At 36.7% G+C, this 19755-nt stretch overlaps 1 protein-coding gene across 1 annotated transcript in view; it reads right to left on the bottom strand.

Moving 5' to 3' along the window:
- The window catches only part of LOC106136576 (hemicentin-1), a 64751-nt gene extending 49176 nt beyond the window's left edge, over positions 1-15575 (bottom strand). The window contains exons 1-2 of the mRNA XM_060951911.1: positions 15572-15575; positions 12665-12832 (exon numbers count right to left, since the gene is read on the bottom strand). Coding sequence (XP_060807894.1) covers positions 12665-12832; positions 15572-15575 — 172 coding nt within the window. The remainder of the gene's footprint in view (positions 1-12664; positions 12833-15571) is intronic.
- Between the last annotated feature and the right edge of the window lie 4180 nt (positions 15576-19755).

The following is a 19755-nucleotide window of genomic DNA, read 5'->3' as shown; positions in this document are numbered from 1 at the left end:
CACGTCTATATCCCTTGCGGGGTAGACAGAGCCGACAGTCTTAAAAAGACTGAATGGAAACGTTCAGCTATTTGGCTTAATGATAGAATTGAGATTCAAATAGTGACAGGCTGCCAACCCATCGCCTTAAAAAAGAATCACAAGTCTGTAAGCCTATCCTTTAGTCGCCTTTTACGACATCCATGGGAAAGAGACGGAGTGGTCCTGTTCTTTTTTGTATCGGTGCCGGGAACCACACGGCACAATTTATCCAAATTAAATCCAATGTAATGTCAAATTTTGTTGAAATTGATTTTGGTGAATTTGAGTTAATTTAATAACCTTCTTATTTCCAAGAACACGCAAACGGAGTTGCGGGCAACAGCTAGTAGATAAATGTTTCTTTGTTTTCGTAGAAAAAACATTTCTACTGGACACAGTACTACACTCAAGCCGTGTAATCCGGTTTTTAATTAGTTCGCTCCAGTATCACAACTTTCACGAAGTTTTTACAGAGTTTTCTAATGCAATTTAGTTTTTTAACTAGTGCGTCGTTTAATTAGTTATATCAATTGTGACGCTTCCATGATTTTAGCGAAGAAAATACAGAAAGCAAATTGCAAAAGTGCAAAGATGTAGTCTCTGCCTACCACTCCGGGAAAGATAAGTGTCATGAGTATGAACTTTAAGTTATGCTATACACTGTAGAAAAAGCGAAATAATTATGCAAGGATCGTGGCAAGTGGAAAGTTATAGACTCTGTCTACCCCTCCGGGAAAGATAAGTGTCATGAGTATGAACTTTAAGTTATGCTATACACTGTAGAAAAAGCGAAAGAATTATGCAAGGATCTGGGCAAGTGAAAAGTTGTAGACTCTGCCTACCCCTCCGGGAAAGATAAGTGTCATGAGTATGAACTTTAAGATATGCTATACACTGTAGAAAAAGCGAAAGAATTATGCGAGGATCTGGGCAAGTGGAATGTTCTAGTCTCTGCCTACCCCTCCGGGAATAAGGCATCATGGATGATCTTAATTAATATCAAAAGCTCTTCATTCCCTCCCGTTCACATCCTTACCACCCTGGAGAGCCTTCGACCATGGATCCTGGATTGGGTGAGTCAGGTTTTTACACGAAGCGACTCCCATCTAACCTCCGCAACCTTTGCAGGGGAACCTAACCCGTATTGGATCGATCATGGTCACACATCCAGTTGCCTGAACGTGCAGGTTTCCTCACGACGTTTTCCCCTCATTGGTTAGTACACACATACATACATGGTCACGTCTATATCCCTTGCGGGGTAGACAGAGGCAAAAGTTTTGAAAAGACTGAATGGCCACGTTCAGCTATTTGGCTTAACGATAGAATTGAGATTCAACTAGTGACAGGTTGCTGGCCCATCGCCTAAAAAAGAATCCCAAGTTTGTAAGCATATCCCTTAGTCGCCTTTTACGACATCCATGGGAAAGAGATGGAGTGGTCCTATTCTTTTTTGTATTGGTGCCGGGAACCACACGGCATTGGTTAGTATTCAAACTAATGTACGTAACACCGAGAGCTGTTCATTTCTACAACGCTACATTCTCTCAGCGCGGCCATCACAGTTTCATTTAGAATTTTAATTAAACTCAGCGACGCTCAGTTCAGAGTTTCGGATTTGTTTTAAACGTGTTGAAATGTAGTCGTTAAAAATATTAATGTATTTGCATTTAAGCGTACCGAATACATACATACATCGTGACACGTCTTTATCCCTTGCGGGGCAGACAGAGCCGAACTGACAGGCCACGTTGAGAATTAAGATGTAATTGAGATTTAAATAGTGACAGGTTGCTAACTCATCGCACAAGTTTTAAGCCAAGTTTAAGAGCCTATCTCTTTGTCGCCTTTTACGACATCCACGGGAAAGAGATGGAGTGGTTCTATTTTAATGTGCCGAGACCCATACAACACCAAGCCCCAGTAGGTACTTAATAGGCAATTTTATGTCTATTTTTTATTCTATCCATCTCGTTACTTTTACGGTCACGGTAAGAGATGCAGATAGATATATGATGGATCACATATAATATGTGTGATGATATACAGAATGACATTTAAAACAACTGCATCCTTTTAAACATAGACTATACCCATGCTTCTGAGCTGTTTGAGCCTATTTTTATATAAATTAAACGTCATCATTTTCGCACTTAAAAAACCCTCAAAAACTACGTCACACGCTTTATTAAAGACCAATACTACAAAAAGAAATTAAAACTAAATATGTAAATAAATGTCTGAAAAATAAATTATTTATCTAGTATCAAGATCAAGTAAAGTACAGAGTTGTCGAGATCGCTCAGCTGAATGAATTGTGTCGTTGACCTCTGAATCTTACGCGTCGCTTTTCCGCCGGCCGGGGTGATATGACGTATTTAGGATCGTGGATTTTGATACTTTTATTTTTTTTCGTACTTTCTGAAATATGAACCGATATTTTTCTTTTAACGTTTTTAAATATCCTTTACACTTAACAGTTAAATTTATGCAGTTGAATTAAAAGTCACCCTGTATACCTATGTGATGATATATGACATAGATCACTATGTTTCTTCTTCGCCACCAGACCAAAATCTATCTAGCCGAACGTGGTCCATCAGTCTTTTCAAGACTGTTGGCTCTGTCTACCCCTCAAGGGATATAGACGTGATTATATGTATGAATTTATATAAATTAAAAGAATAGAACCACTCCATCTCTTTCTCATGGATGTCGTAAAAGGCGACTAAGGGATAGGCTAATAAACTTGGGATTCTTCTTGTAGGCGATGGACTGGCAACCTGTCACTATTTGAATCTCAATTCCATTACAAAGCCGTACCTACAGCTGAATGTGGCCTTTCATTCTTTTCAAGACTTGGCTCTGTCTACCCCGCAAGGGATATAGACGTGACTATATGTAAGTTAAATATAAATTTATAAAAATGAGCAGCTAATAGAGTCTCAAAATGTCAATTAGTTAACAAGACGACATCAAGTTAGCCGAGTTTCAAACTGAATTCAGTTCAAATGAATGAAAATTTATTACTTCTGATAGCTGTAAATAAATGTTTTTGATAAATTCGTTTAGACATTTTTTGACGGCACATATTTATTACTAGCCGTTGCCCGCGACTTAGTCTGCGTTTTTTTTGTTATTCCAATGTCTAATTACAGGCAAAATCTCACGCAAAATTCATTCAGATGTTTTTGCGTGACAGAGTAACAAACACATTCATATTCTACACACTTTCGCCTTTATAATGAAAGGTAGAATTATCTAAGCATACCTTTTTGTTTTTTTTTACAAAACTAATTTTTTAATTACAAATTGTGGATTATAAATAAATACGGGACAAATTACACAGATTGAGTTAGCCTCGAAGTAAGTTCGAGACTTGTGTTACGAGATACTAACTCAACGATACTATATTTTATAATAAAAACTTATATAGATAAACATCCAAGACCCAGGCCGATCGGAGAAAGTTCGTTTCTCATCATGCCCTGGCCGGGATTCGAACCCGGGACCTCCGGTGACACAGACAAGCGCACTACCGCTGCGGCACAGAGAGATTAAGCGTAAGAAATATGCAGGGAATGATGTGGTCTCTGCCTACCCCTCCTGGAAAGAGGCGTCATTTTATGTATGTTTGTAAACTAATATTAGCACTTGAGTTTTCCCTATGGATTTATAACAGCCCTTAGTCCACTCTTACGGAAAAATATTCAATGGAAGTCTCACGGATCACTGACTTAGATTAACTAATATTAAATTAGCGTCGAAAAACTTTTACATAAATTACTGAAGTGAATTATTATTCAGCGGATTTAAAAAGTTACATTCTTTTTGTGAAACGTCGAGTTGAGTTTTGCAGACTTAATTTTTGTAAGATTTTGTGATTATTTTCACGAGTAAGAACTGATCGCTAAGAAAATTTTAATTTGTTTAATCGAATGAATAAATCGGAGTATTTATGGCTTTTAAGAAATTGAAATCACTTCGCTACATTATATTAAATATATGTACATACTAATCATGTGCCGTGTGGTTCCAGGGCCGAATAAAAAAAAAATAGGGCAACCCCATCATCCCATGGATGTCGTAAAAGGCGACTAAGGGATATGCTTATATATGTATGTATGGTATTCTTCTTTTAGGCGATGGGCTAGCAACCTGTCTCAATTCTATCATTAAGCTAAACAGCTGAACTTGGCCTTTCAGTCTTTTCAAGAATGTTGGCTAAGTCTACCCCGCAAGGGAAAAAGACGTGATTATATGCATGTATGTATGTATGTACTACTTTCATATTGCAAAATTATTATTTATGAGGACTTTAAGTCTTTTCAAGACTATTGGCTCTGTCTACCCTGCAAGGCATATACCTACATGTACTCGTAATTATATGTATGTTTGTATGTAAAAATATATTTTTCTAAACCAAGCTTAAGCAACTCAATCAAGTTGAAAACTCAAATGAATTAAAAACAAGAAATAGAAGAAACAATCCGACTGTCCGTTGAGTTTAATTAAAATTAATTAAAATTCTTAATTAAATCACAAATGTTCTGGGATACTTCCGCAACTATGTCGTGACAGAGAAGGGTGTGATTCCATTGTTCCAAAGTCAGATGGTATATTAATCTATCTATCTTTATAAATACTTACTATACTCTCAAACTTGGGAATCTTTTTTTAGGCGATGGGCTAGCAACCTGTCACTATTTGAATCTCAATTATATCATTAAGCCAAATAGCTGAGCGTGGCCTATCAGTCTTTTCAAGACTGTTGGCTTTGTCTACTCCACAAGGGATATATACGTGATCATATGTATGTATGTACATTATAAATCCTGTTTTACGTAATTTAAAAAAAAAATATCCTTGTGGAATATAAAGAAAGTATTAGTTTTTCAAAAACTTTTGAAATAATGATTTTCTCACTGATACAGTGATTTTGAAATACACCCGTATTTAAAAAGTTACAAAGTTTAACATGCTAAAATTATTATGATTTTTTTTATGTGAAGAAATATTTTTTTTCAAAATTTTTGAAATACATCTTTTTTAAACGGTTGTTGGTCTAAATAACGAATTTCAGTCGCAACACAACCTGTTATTTTTTTACATACATATAATCACGTCTATAAAGGATTCTCTTGCTGGGTAGACAGAGCCAACAGTCTCGAAAAAGCAAAGGCCACGTTCACCTGTACAGCTTAATGATAGAATTGAGATTCGACTAAAGACAGGTTGCTAGCCCATCGCCTGAAAGAGGAATCCCAAGTATACAGCCTATCCCTTGGTCGCCTTTTACGACATCCATGGAAAAGTGGAGACTGTGGAAAAATACCTTTAATCTTATGCGATTTTAATTGCAATAAGTTTTGGAATGCTCGCGAAACAACTAAGGAGTTTTCGACACACCTGTACTTGTGAGAGTTATTGTGGAGTCTGCCAAAATGTCTTCAAAGGCGGTGAAGACTTTATCACTCGAGTGTACAATTAATTTGTTGGATGTGTTCAAGGGTCACTTTAAATTTTGAGTGCGTCAAATGAGAGAAAATATGAGATGCATACACGTTTATATCCCTAGCGGGGTAGTCAGGGCCGACAGTTTACAAAAGACTGAGAGGCGACGTTCAGCTATTTGGCTTAATGCTAGAATTGAGTTTCAAATAGTGACAGGTTGCTAGCCAACCTAAAAGAGACATCCATAGGAACGAGACGGAGTGGTCCTATGCTTTTTTTTATGATATATTTATACTATATTTTCAAATCCTTCATATTTAAAAACATGACACGAACAGACAAGCAGATGGTACAAAGAATTGATCGCGCAAAAACAAAGAATTATTTCACTTGGAACGTAAATAACAAAAAAATGAAATTTTTCAACATGACACCGGTCGAAATGTAGGCTTGAATATTTTTAAAAATACATACATTGTAGCGCGAGCGATGATTCGGCTCGACCGCCACCAAAGGGAAGATCTTCCGCCAGGCTAGGTGTGATGCCTGGGGAACCGCGCGACAGACGATGTTGTGTCGGAGATTGTATTTATGCTTCAATCCACCTAATCTTTGAAATCGCGATTTAGATTCTGCGCTGCTATTGGTTGAGCGCGTCAATTCCATCGCGATGATTGACAGTAGTTGTTTGATTGGATGTTGTGACGAGTGGCGTAGAGATGTCGCCACATACATCCTTATCAACCTTATTTACAGTGCCGTGTGGTTCCCGGTAATTGAGAATAGGACTCAAGGCCACTTCATCTCTATTATGTATAAATAAATAAATAAAATAAACATATACGGGACAAACTACACAGATTGAGTTAGCCTCGAAGTAAGTTCGAAACTTGTGTTACAAGATACTAACTCAACGATACTATAATTTATAATAAATACTTATATAGATAAACATCCACGACCCAGGCCAATCAGAGAAAGTTCGTCGCTCATCATGCCCTGACCGGGATTCGAACCCGGGACCTCCGGTGTCACAGACAAGCGTATTTACCGCAGCGCCACAGAGGCCGTCAAAAAAGTTTGTGTGTATGAATGCAAAGAATTAAAAGTAAACCGTAGTAACCTCACGTCCAATCAAATATCAAGCGAAAAATTCAAACGAAATATTTTTTTGGTGTATCGCTTTCTATGTGCTTTGCGAAATAGAAAAATGACGAATGGATACCATATTTATACATACATATGGTCACGTCTATATCCCTTGCGGGGTAGACAGAGCCAACAGTCTTGAAAAGATTGAATGGCCACGTTCAGCTATTTGGCTTAATGATAGAATTGAGATTCAAATAGAGACAGGTTGCTAGCCCATCGCCTAAAAGAGGAATCCCAAGTTTATAAGCCTATCCCTTAGTCGCCTTTTACGATATCCATGGGATAGATAGATCTTATCTATATCTTAGTATGAATTGAGTTCTGTGGACAGTACAATGGTCTGTTTCTTCAGGAGGTGTAGGCAGAGACTGCATCATTGTTATACCAATATCCCTACGCTTTTTATATAATTACTACCTGTGCCCGCGACTTCGTCCGCGTGGAATAGTTATTTTGGGCGTCATTGAAGCCCTCAAGAATGAATGAAATCCCTTAGTCACCTTTTACGACATCCATGAGAAATGAAATGGAGTTGTCCTATTCTTTTTTATATTGGTGCCGGGAACCACACGGCGTTGCCGCTTTATAAATGTATCAAAGTAAAATGAAGATATCGATTTACAAACGAGTGTGGAGCCGCGGCGGACGCTAGTTTATTACACAACCAAGCTTCAAAGCCCCCAATAATCTCGGAAGCTAAAAGCTCGGCCTGAATTTAAAAGCTCGGATACAGGGTGTTTATCAAAATGCAGATTCCGCCAATACCTTTGTCCGGCAAAGTTTTTCGGGAGCTTTTTCACTGAACTTTGCCTTTGAAAGTTTTATTAGCTTTTTTCTTATTTTTTTTTATGAAAGCTCCAAAGATTCGCGTGAAAATGGGACCAATCAATAATGGACTTGTCTGACTTGAGCTTTTGTGAAGATACTTTTTGCTATGTAAAAATTATGTTAATTGTGAGCTTTTGTGAAGTTTTTTCGGAAATTAAATTAGTATTTTCAAAGTGGCGGTAACTCATCGCAAAATATTACATACATATATACATCTATACTAATATTATATAGCTGAAGAGTTTATCTTTATTACATCACTCTGCAAACTACTAGGAGCGAAGAATTAATGGAAAATGTGAAAAAAAGTGGAAATTATTCATCCTTGAGGGCAATGATGCCCAAAGTAATCAGTCGCAACAGATATTATATCATATACATAATAAAAATGAGTTTTATGAACACAAGGTTTAAGATTAACTCTTACTTATGTAACTCGTTTATGAAACTCATTTTTAAAAGAAATATTTTTCAAGAAATTTCAACATTCACATACTTCATAATGGTGATACTAGCGGAGCTTATTTGCATATACTTTCAAAGCTTAAAGACACGGCATTCTTCATAAAATTGAACTATGCACATTCCTTAGGTCTTTAATACAGACGAGTATGAGCAATTTAATTTAATCAGCTGTTATTCAAATTAAGATTTCATTGACAAAGAATATATACTAAGCTTTTATTTTGATTTGGGCCAAAGTGACCACTAACTAACTAATTGGATCTTACACAACAGGTTAAACCTATAACCGCTTGTTTCTTTAAAAATTCTAACCCATTCCCTCACAAATCGCAATAAAATTTCTTATCATGTCCAATACCAAAGTCGTTAGCGGAAATTGTATAAAATAAATCCGATATCAGCGGAAGCCTGGGCTGCCATTTCGTATTCATAAGTGTAATTTTAGATATAGCAGGAACGGCCAGAGAATATATTACATACATACATACATACATATGGTCACGTCTATATCCCTTGCGGGGTAGACAGAGCCAACAGTCTTGAAAAGACTGAATGGCCACGTTCAGCTATTTGGCTTAATGATAGAACCGAGATTCAAATAGTGACAGGTTGCTAGCCCATCGCCTAAAAGAGAATTCCTAAGTTTATAAGCCTATCCCTTAGTCGCCTTTTACGACATCCATGGGAAAGAGATGGAGTGGTCCTATTCTTTTTTGTAATAGTGCCGGGAACCACACGGCACAGAGAATAGAAGAATAGAAGAGAATATATTATTTGAAAATAAATCGACTAATAATCAAATGTATAGTCCTGTCACCTGGGATTCGTACCTACTTACTTCTTACTTTTCACCTATAAAAATGGGATTCTTCTTTTAGGCGATAGGCTAGCAACCTGTCACTATTTGAATCTCAATTCTATCAATACGTGCCGTGTGGTTCCCGGCACCATTACAAAAAAGAATAGGACCACTCCATCTCTTTCCCATGGATTTCGTAAAAGGCGACTAAAAGAAAGGCTTATAAACTTGGGATTCCTCTTTTAGACGATGGGCTAGCAACCTGTCACTATTTGAATCTCAATTCTATAATTAAGGCAAATAGCTGAACGTGGCCATTCAGTCTTTTCAATTCTGTTGGCTCTGTCTACCCCGCAAGGGATATAGATGTGACCATGTGTATGTATGTATACAATGGTCTGAGATTTACATACAATTTCCACAGGCGTTACCTGCCAGCATTAGTATTCTAAGTTAGCGGCAAAGCGACATGTTACAATAGACGCGAATTCCGGAATTGTGCCAAGATTTCTAAGTGATACTTCTCCCTTATATAGCTTTTACGTGTGGTGGTGTGCTTGGGAGAATATTGATTGATCTTTCTATCTTATTAATTTTATAATCGCGAAAGTTTTGTCTGAATGTATGTCGTAAAAGGCGATTAAGGGATAGGCTTACGAACTTGGGATTCCACTTGTAGGTGGTTACACCATTATTAAGCCGTACAGCTGAACGTGGCCTTTCAGTCTCTTACAGACTGATGATTCTGTCTACCCCGCAAGGGGTATAGACGTGATTACATGTATGTATGTATTCTGTAAGAATAAGTGGGTGGGTGTTTGTAATTCTTTCAATAAAAATCTACTGAATGAATTTTCATAAATTTTGGTACAAGTGTATAGGGTATATTCTATATAATCGGGACGTTTCATCAAATAACATCTTCATCCATTACGGGGCAGACAGAACCTACAGTCTTAAAAAGACCAAAAGGCAACATTGAGCTGTATGGCTTTATAAAGGTATTAAAATTCAAATAGTGACAGGTTGCTATCCCATGAATGTGGATGAAGCGAAGGAAGTATGCAGTGATCGTGGCAAGTGGAAAGAGGTAGTCTCTGCTTACCCCTCCGGGAAAGAGGCGTGATTTTATGTACGTATGAATGTTGCTAGCCCATCTAGCCTACAAGAAGAATCCCAAGTTTATTGGCCAAGTAGTCGCCTTTTACGACATCCATTGGAAAGTGATGGAGTAGTCCTGTTCTTCAGTGCCTTCAGTCGCCTTGGAAGCGGCAGTAAACTTAGTTTTAAGTAATTTATTTGACGTCAACCAATGTTGTTAAACCATACCTTTTGACAATTATCAAGCGATATGAAGTATCCTATAATAATGAATAAAAATTTTGAATTTGAATTTTTGAAGTGCCTTTTCATCTATACTAATATTATAAAGCTGAAGAGTTTGTTTGTTTGAACGCGCTAATCTCAGGAACTACTGGTGCGAATTGAAAAATTATTTTTGTGTTGAATACACCATTTATCGAGGAAGGCTTTAGGCTGTATAACATCACGCTGCAACTAGAAGGAGCAAAGAAATAATGGAAAAATGATGCCCAAAATAACTATTCCACGCGGATGAAGTCGCGGGCACAGCTAGTCAGAGCTAAACAGGTGAGCAAATGAAAGGTCATTAATTCAAAATGACAAAATCCACACGATTGTTATCTGTGAAAACAAAAAAAAAATTACTGCGAATTTCCCGCTGACCTACGGGGAACCCGCTCGACATTCGGGACACGCGCCCAAAATATATTCAGAATCGAATTCAGAAGCACACAAAGTGGAAAAAATAAAAACGATGCAGATGTGGCGCTCTGTAATAAAACTTAATTTTGAAGTTACTGAACGTTATCTTTTTTAAAAATAAATCTTTTATATAAAACTAGCGACCCGCCCCGGCATCGCACGGGTGCAAAATTATAAATGTTATTATACATAAAAACCTTCCTCTTGAATCACTCTACCTGTTACAAGAAACCGCATCAAAATCCGTTGCGTAATTTTAAAGATTTAAGCATACAGACAACAGACTAAAATAGCGACTTTGTTTTATACTATGTAGTGATTCTCGTGTCACAATGTTCGTTCACGTATTCCTTTAAAACGGCTTGACCGATTGTAATGAAATTTTGTGAGCATATTGACTAGGTCTGAGAATCGGCCAACATCTATTTTTCATGCACCTTAGTGATAAGGGTTGTCCACCCTTAACATTTTGTTTTTTAACTATAAATTACTTCAACTTGTTTTTGTACCTATGGTGCCGTGACAATTTATTTAAAAAAATATGTATGTATTTTTTTGTGTACTCTCGCTTTTTCCAACCGGAACAGTAAGCGTTTGTTTTGTTTCGAGAATACTTAAATCTGGTTTAAGGCGGTTTTAACCAGTTTGAACTCGCTTTTGTTAACAGGCTATTGAATTTTCCGATTTATTTAACGCGCGTTTTTCATTTTTTGTTTTTGCGTTCAAAAGTTATGTTCAATGCAAATTTGTGAAGATGGGCGTTATTTCCGGCACTATATTTTTTCCCATGGTTATCGTAAAAGGCGATTAAGGTAACTTTCATGCTGGTATGTGTACCAGTACATCTTTTACCGTCAAGTCAGACTATCACAGATAATTAATGTATGAAAGAAAGTGCCGTGTGGTTCCCGGCACCAATTGAATAAAGCAAACACCATTCTCACATTTTACCCACGGATATCGTACAAGGCGATTAAGGGAAAGGCAACATGTACTTGGGATTCCTTTTGTAGACGATGGGCTAGCAACCTGTCACTGTTTAAATCTCAAGAAGGAGAAGAACAAGCGTTAAGGAGTGGTGCTATTCTTTTTTTTATTGGTGCCGGGAACCACACGGCACTTATATATAACAGTTCCCTGCTGAAAGTTAGGACAATTGAACCGAATCCCGCTCGAATTCTACAGTTAAATTGAATGGTATAATTATGTTGGATATCCATATTATCATAGCGTATGGACCTCTCTAAAGCATAATTTTCAAGTAAATTCCAGTATGTAACATTTATGCGAATTGATGTGAGATAGAATAGTATTTTTAACCGCCTTCAAAAGAAAAGGTGGTTTTGAGTGTTACCTGTATGTATGTATCTTCCTCCTGGTTTAAGTCCCGGTTGCATCCTCACTTTTTTTGGGCGATGGGCTAGCAACCTGTCACTATTTGAATCTTAACTCTATCATTAAGCCAAATAACTGAACGTGGCCATTCAGTCTTTTCAATTCTGTTGGCTCTGTCTACCCCGCAAGGGATATAGACGTGACCATATGTATGTATGTATGTATCTTCCTCCTGATGTAAGTCCCGGTTGCATCCTCAATATTCTGCAGGGGAGCCCGGAATGAGCTCTTGACCATGGATCCTGGATTGGGTGAGTCAGGTTTTTACACGAAGCGACTCCCGTCTGACCTCCGCAACCTTTGCAGGGGAACCTAACCCGTATTGGATCACATGGTTACACATCCAGTTGCCTGAATGTGCAGATATCCTCACATCCCTAAAGCATCGGTTGGTATTCAAACTAATGTACATAACTTCGAAAATAGTCATTTGTACACGGCCGGGGTGGGATTCGAACCTTTATGCGTGTACATATAAGTTTAAAAAAATTGTTCCTTATAAGTTTAGTTGGCTCTGTCTACCCCGCAAGGGATATGGACGTGACCATATGTATGTATTGTATGTATATTATAATTTTTTTATGCAAATGTGTTTTGTGGGCAAATGAAATAGATATTATACCTAAGTCTTCTTAATTTAATTGTCGGAAGATTAGCGGTGATGGGTTACCTGCTATTTGATACAGGTAACCCAGTAACATCCTGTCCAGTCAGGTATGTAAGTTACAGGTATGTATGTATGTATGTATTAAGAAGAAAACTCACCATCCAACCTCGGTTCCCCATTAAAATACCACACCACCTTAGGTTGTGGCTTCCCCTCGGTAACAGTACAGCTGATGTCCACTTTAGTCCTCTCCAGAAGAGGCCCCAGGGTCTCCCCGTCTTCCAAGGTCTGATCTCCAGCAGTCACGGTGACTGACTTCGGTTTTACTGTGAACAAGAATTTTGGTATATATAAGAAATAAATAAATGAATTTTGCACGGGACAAATTGCACAGATTGAGTTAGCCTCGAAGTGAGATCGAGACTTGTGTTACGAGATACTAACTCAACGATACTACCTATATTTTATAATAAATACTTATATAGATATACATCCAAGACCCAGGCCAAAAAAAAGTTCGTTTCTCATCATGCCCTGGCCGGGATTCGAACCAAATTAAACGACAATAAACCATTTCATACCTAAGTTTTTTTTTATCATCATCAACTTGGTGATTTTATCGTAGGTATTTCTTCCTGATGGTGCCGTGTGGTTCCCAGCATTTTAGAATAGGACCACTCCATATCCTTCACATAGCCGTCTTAAAAGGCGACTAAAGGATACGCTTATAAGCTTGGGAATTCTTGTTTTAGTCGATAGGCCAGTAATCTGTCACTATTTGTATCTCAATTCTATCATTAAGCCAAACAGCTGAACGTGGCCTATCAGTCTTTTTAAGACTGTTGGCTCGGTCCACCCCGAAAATGATATATTAATTTATTTTTTTAAAACTTTATTGCACAAAAAATGTCCAAAATGCGGGCTTAATGTCGTTTGGTGGTGCGATAAAGTTCACATGCATACTGAATATTACATACATTACAAAAAATGCACAAATACATACTACAAGATACATAAAACACATTATAAATACATAAAATATCTCAAATTATGATGGAGTCATCATAATTTGATATTTTATGTATTTATAATTATTGATCTGATATAAACGTAATTAAATGTACATATGTGTATGTATGAATCTTGAAAATCAAAACAGACAATTATAGTATGTATGTATGTAGACCTAAATAGCAAGAGCCAGGAACCTTACTTCCTTAAAAACTCGAATCCCTCATTTATCAAGATCGGTAAAACCTCACGAAAACCCGCACAAATCTTCGCGTAAAATCTCCACATCAAGAGGCGACGTTTTGTACAGTCAGCCAGATAAAACTGTTAACATTTTCTTAATTTAATTGCATAAAATTTAAATTGTGACACAATTTTAATAGCTTATTTTTCTACATTTGTAGAGTGAATGACGTAATAAGTTTATGATTATTTGAGAGTTTCCCTGTCTACGCTGTAAGGAATAAAGACGTGATTATATGTATGTATGTACGTGGTTATTTATTGTTCACAAAACAAGTCTTGGACTTACTTCGACGCTAACTCAATCTATGAAATTTGTCCTGTTTATTAATATGAAATATATTTCATTTTGATTTATTTAGTGCAGTGAGGTTCCCGGCAGCAATAAAAAAAATACGACTACTCCATTTCTTTTCCATTGGTTTCGTAAGAGGCGACTAAGGGATACGCGTTAAAATCCTTTGCGGGGTAGACAGACAGAGCCAATGTTGGCTTCATATCGGAATTGTGATTTAAATAGTGACAGACTAGCCCATCGAATATAAGAAGAAACTTTAGTGAATTATTCACGCATCATAGTCGCCTTTTACCACGGGATAAGATTGAGTGGTCCTATTCTTAAATTCTGAGAACCACGCGGCACCAAAAAATACCGGAAAAATAGATGATTGATAATTAATTGTGAAATGCGGCTGACTGTACAAACGCATCAAGTAATTAATTTAAAACACGCGCTACTGGCTTTAATTAACTCTTGCATTAGATACTTATCGTTGTTCTGACGGCTAGTGCGGGGGTGAATAAGTTTTCAATTCTATCGATAAATACTTAATTTATAATAATGTCTACTTATTATCCTGATGGTAGACCTTACCTCGGTAAAGGATGAAGACGTGTTATGGCAATGTGCATAATAAAAAAAGTTGAATAATGAATGAAAACAACGAAAATGATTTTTTGGTTAATTAAAAAGTTAATTTATTACATCAAAAAACATTGTAATACGATTCAAAACGCCCGAGAGAAAATAAAGGTACGTTACGCGTTATAAATATGTTGAATAATGTTTCAAATAATTTATATTACGTAGTGTTTAAATAATTTATATAACGTAGTCTTTCACATTTAAAAATCGAACGTCAAAAACGAAACTATTTCCACTGAAATTAATACGTCGATGCCAAACTGGAACCAATGAACGATCGTTATTTGAAATAGGAATCTAAAATAAAGTTGCAATGTTAAATATCGAGTCCATTTTTATTTCCCTTCTCCGTATTTTATAAATATTTTACGTGAAACATTGACCAAAAAATATGTGAAGATTGTAAAGAATTTTTTAGGGTTCTGTTGCCAAAAGGCAAATAAATAAATAAATATTTTCTTCCTACATACATACATACATATGGTCACGTCTATATCCTTTGCGGGGTAGACAGAGCCAACAGTCTTGAAAAGACTGAATGGCCACGTTCAGCTGTTCGGCTTAATGATAGAATTGAGATTCAAATAGTGACAGGTTGCTAGCCCATCGCCTAAATAAGAATTCCAAGTTTGTAAGCCTATCCCTTAGTCGCCTTTTACGACATCCAGGGAAAGAGATGGAGTGGTCCTATTCTTTTTTGTATTGGTGCCGGGAACCGCACGGCATATTTTCTTCCTTCTGGCTTTAATTCCGGTTGCATCGACACCACTCTGGAGAGGAGCTCGGGGTATGCCTTTGACCATGGACTCTGGATTGGGGGAGTCAGGTTTTTACCCGACTTTACGACTCCCATCTCACCTCCACAAACTTTGCAGGAGAACCTTACCCATATTGGATCGATCATGGTTACACATCCAGTTGCCTGAATGTGCAGGTTACCTCACGATGTTTTCCGTCACCGTAAGAATGATCAATTAGTATTGGTTAGCATTCAAACTAATGTAACTTTGAAAATAAATAGATAAATATATACGGGACAGATAACACAAATTGAGTTAGCCCTTCAGTTAGTTCGAGACTTTGGGATATTACACAATTTCTAATTAATACTTAAATAGATAAACATCCAAGAAAAAAATATTTTTCCATCATGACTTGAGCGGGAATCGAACCGGGGACCTTTTGGTTTAGAGACGAGAATCTGATAACTGGTAAAGGGTCAGGTCAAAAGTACCCGAAACCGCCGAGCTTGTATGAAGAGAGTTATGAATGTGGATGAAGCGAATGAAGTATGCAGAGATCGTGGCAAGTGGAAAGAGGTAGTCTCTGCCTAGACCTTGCGGAAAGAGGCGTGATTTTATGTATGTATGTATGTATCTGATAACTGCGCCAAACAGAAAAAAAGACGGAACCAATAATGTTTTTAAATGTCCGCCATTACAACAAATATTTAATGAAGTAAAAATTTGAAAAAGTGTTAATAAAAACTGTCGGATGCTTATTATTTTAGTAAAAAAAATTGATGCAATGTATTGATGGATAGATTTATAACCGCCTTCAAAAAAAGGCGGTTCTCAGTTTGTCCGCGATTTTATCGCGTTTCACTGAACCGATTTTGATACGGTTTTCAAGCAAGTTTTTATTACACTTAGGAAAAGGTTTTTACTTAACCGGCTTCACAAAAGGAAGATATTGAATGAAGGCGGTTCTCTTTTTACAAATTTTGTTAATTTTATTGAGTACCAAACAGTATTTTGATGATACCGTACGGTGAAGACAGAGCCAACGGTCTTGAAAAAACTGGAAGGCATTAGCTGGATGGCAAAATCAGAAAATGTCAGGTTTTAAGCGCATCGCCTTAAAGAAGAATCCAAATTATGCTTTTCTTTCTAAGATTTTTACTATTCCTTTCCATTCGGTAAACAACATATTTTGTAAATGTAAAGTCTATTGAAAATAACATCAATGGCTCTGATACAATCTATCAATTTGTCATAAGGAGAGGTGATCGGAAAGAATATTAGAATTATGAGAAATGAAATATGAGATACGAGAATTAAATATCATTTTGGTATCTTTGGTTAAGTGGTTGGTAGAACGTAGTTTCTATTTATAAATATGTGGTAAAGTATTATAACTGAGAAAGGTTTGATTTTATATTTAATTATTTTGTTAATTATATTATGTTAAAGTTATTAGGCAAAATAAAGGGTAATAAATATGGATTAGTTCTTGTAGGCGATGGGCTAGCAACCTGTCACTATTTGAATCTCAATTCTATCATTAAGCCAAATAGCTGAACGTGGCCATTCAGTCTTTTCAAGACTGTTGGCCCTGTCTATCCCGCAAGGGATATAGACGTGACCATATATATGTATGTATGTATATGTAGGCGACGTCGAATGTCTTATACTTAAGGCTAAAAATTTTATTAATATTTTAAAGGCGACTATGGGAAAGTCTTATGAACTTGGGATTCCTCATGTAGGCGAAAAGCTAGCAACCTGTCACTATTTGAATCTCAATTCTATAATTAAGCCTATCGGCTTTCGAGACTGGCTGGCTCTGTCTACACGGGAGACGTGACTATATGAATGAATGAATGAGTCCCAAAAAAATATGAGAGAGAGTTTATTTCCTTTTCAATCATCCCTTCAACAATCACCTTGTATATCTACTCCTCTCAACACGACCCAAATATCGAACAACAATATATCGATAAATAAATAAACCGACGCACATCACTAGACATTTCTATCGAACCCTCGTAATAAACTAAACGGAACAATGGCGGGCTTATTTTTCCAGTGAGGCGAGCAAACGGTATTTAAGTTGATAAAATAAATGCTGGCATAATGAGAAACCTTTGCTTTATAGATGAGAAAAAAAAAGAAAAATAGAGGGTAATTTGTGAAAAAACATGGCGCTACTTGATTGAGTTACAAATATTTGGTTCTTCCACGGTATATAAATATACTATAGATAATGATACCGTGCCGTGTGGTTCCCGGCACCAGCGGCATTCCAGCGGCGTTTTCGCGGGAAAGGAAAATGATGGGATATCTTTCTCTATGCATACATATATACATACATAATAATATAATCATGACTATTTCCCTTGTGGTGTAGACAGAGCCAACAAGTCTTAAAAAGACTGATAGGCCACGTTTAGATTTTTAATTGAGATTCAAATAGCGACAGGTTGCTAGCCCATCGCCTAAAAGAAGAATCCCAAGTTTATAAGCCTACCCCTTAGTAGCCTTTCACGACATATATAGCGAAAAAGAAGAAGTAGTCCTAACCTTTTTTTTTATTGGTGCCGAGAACCACACGGCACATTACAGTCTACATTGAAAAAAAGCAGCTGACACCACACTATGGTTTTTCTCCGAAACTATTGCATTCGCATAGAAAACCTATCAATCCCGCGAGAACTCAGGGATAAAAAGTAGCCTGTATGTTATTCTGGGTCTTCAGCTACCCACAAACCAAATTTCATCGTAATCGGTTCAGTAGTTTTTGCGTGTAAGAGTAACAAACATCTATACTGACATTCTGACATACAAACTTTCGCGTTTATAATATTAGTAGGTTAAATAATAAAGCCGGTTTACACCAACTACTGAACATAAGTTGTAGTGAATACTCTTTTGAGACTAGTTTAAGCTGAAGCTTAATTAAATTGAGCTGTATGCAAGCTGGAACAGAACTTGTGGCAATAACAAGCTTTGGGAACTCTGCAATACATTGTGGCCACGAAATATGCGTTACTTATTTATTTATTTACGGTTTTTTTTTCTTTTTTTAACACAATCATATATTTTAAACATTAAACACTTTACAACTTTGTTCTCTACAATTAATCTGAAATAGGTATTCATTCTAAAATAAGTCATCACACACTTTACTTCTATATACATATATATATATATATAATAGTCAGTTTATTTATTTAAACGTATATTGTATAAAAACAAATGTATAGCAATAAGCAATTCGCGGACTTAATGATATTCCGAAAGTTCTTAATGTAATTTTATTGACGAGTTTGTGTAAAATAACACAAGTCTAGAAATTTCATTAGGCTTGCTTAATCTGGATAATTCACGTATAGATTTATAGTTGTTATTTGTGTAAATATATTGTAAAGTTTAAATTATTCATATATGTATCAAAAAGTCAGGTCAAAAGTACCCGAAACCGCCGAGCTTGTACGAAGAGAGTTATGAATGTGGATGAAGCGAAGGAAGTATGCAGAGATCGTGGCAAGTGGAAAGAGGTAGTCTGTGCCTACCCCTCCGGGAAAGAGGCGTGATTTTATGTATGTATGTATCACACCTACAGTCCGCTATCCGACCAAGTTAACTCCGATGCAATTAACACCCGCAGATCTCGTGGCCCAAAAACTTCTTCATCTATGGGACATGCTTTGACCACGTATTATGTTAGTTATGATTTACAGCTTATGCAAGCTGTTTCCCTGGTTTATTGACTATGAGCATACATACATAAAATCACGCCTCTTTCCCGGAGGGGTAGGCAGAGACTACTTCTTTCCATTTGCCACGATCTCTGCATACTTCCTTCGCTTCATAATTCATAACTCTCTTCATGCAAGCTCGCCGTTTTTGGGTACTTTTGACCTGACCCTTTTATTCACATCATGCATTTTAACTGAATTTTAAGAAATTCAATGATTTTTTTTAAGGAGTGTATGTGGTTTCCTTCACAGTTTCTCAAAATCTAACTATATAAAAATAAACTCTTAAGAAATGTAAGTGTATGCATAAACTTGGCAACCTACTTACTAAAGATTTATCTGTTTGACCCGCTGCAGTTGTCGGAACATGCACTCCATCTTGAATTTTATGTCTGCCAAAATATTATATAAAAAATGTCTACAATTCCTTGGCTTATTTATTTATGTACACATAAAATTATATACAGTACCGTTTGGTTCCCGGCACCAGTACAAAAAAGAAAAGGACCACTCTATCTCTTTCCTATGGATGTCGTAAAAGGCGACTAAGGGATAGGATACTTATAGGGATACTTGGGATTCTTTTTTTA

The sequence above is a fragment of the Amyelois transitella genome, chromosome 27 (genome assembly GCF_032362555.1).
Source record: "Amyelois transitella isolate CPQ chromosome 27, ilAmyTran1.1, whole genome shotgun sequence".
Taxonomy (NCBI): domain Eukaryota; kingdom Metazoa; phylum Arthropoda; class Insecta; order Lepidoptera; family Pyralidae; genus Amyelois; species Amyelois transitella.
This window is presented reverse-complemented; position numbering and strand designations above follow the sequence as displayed.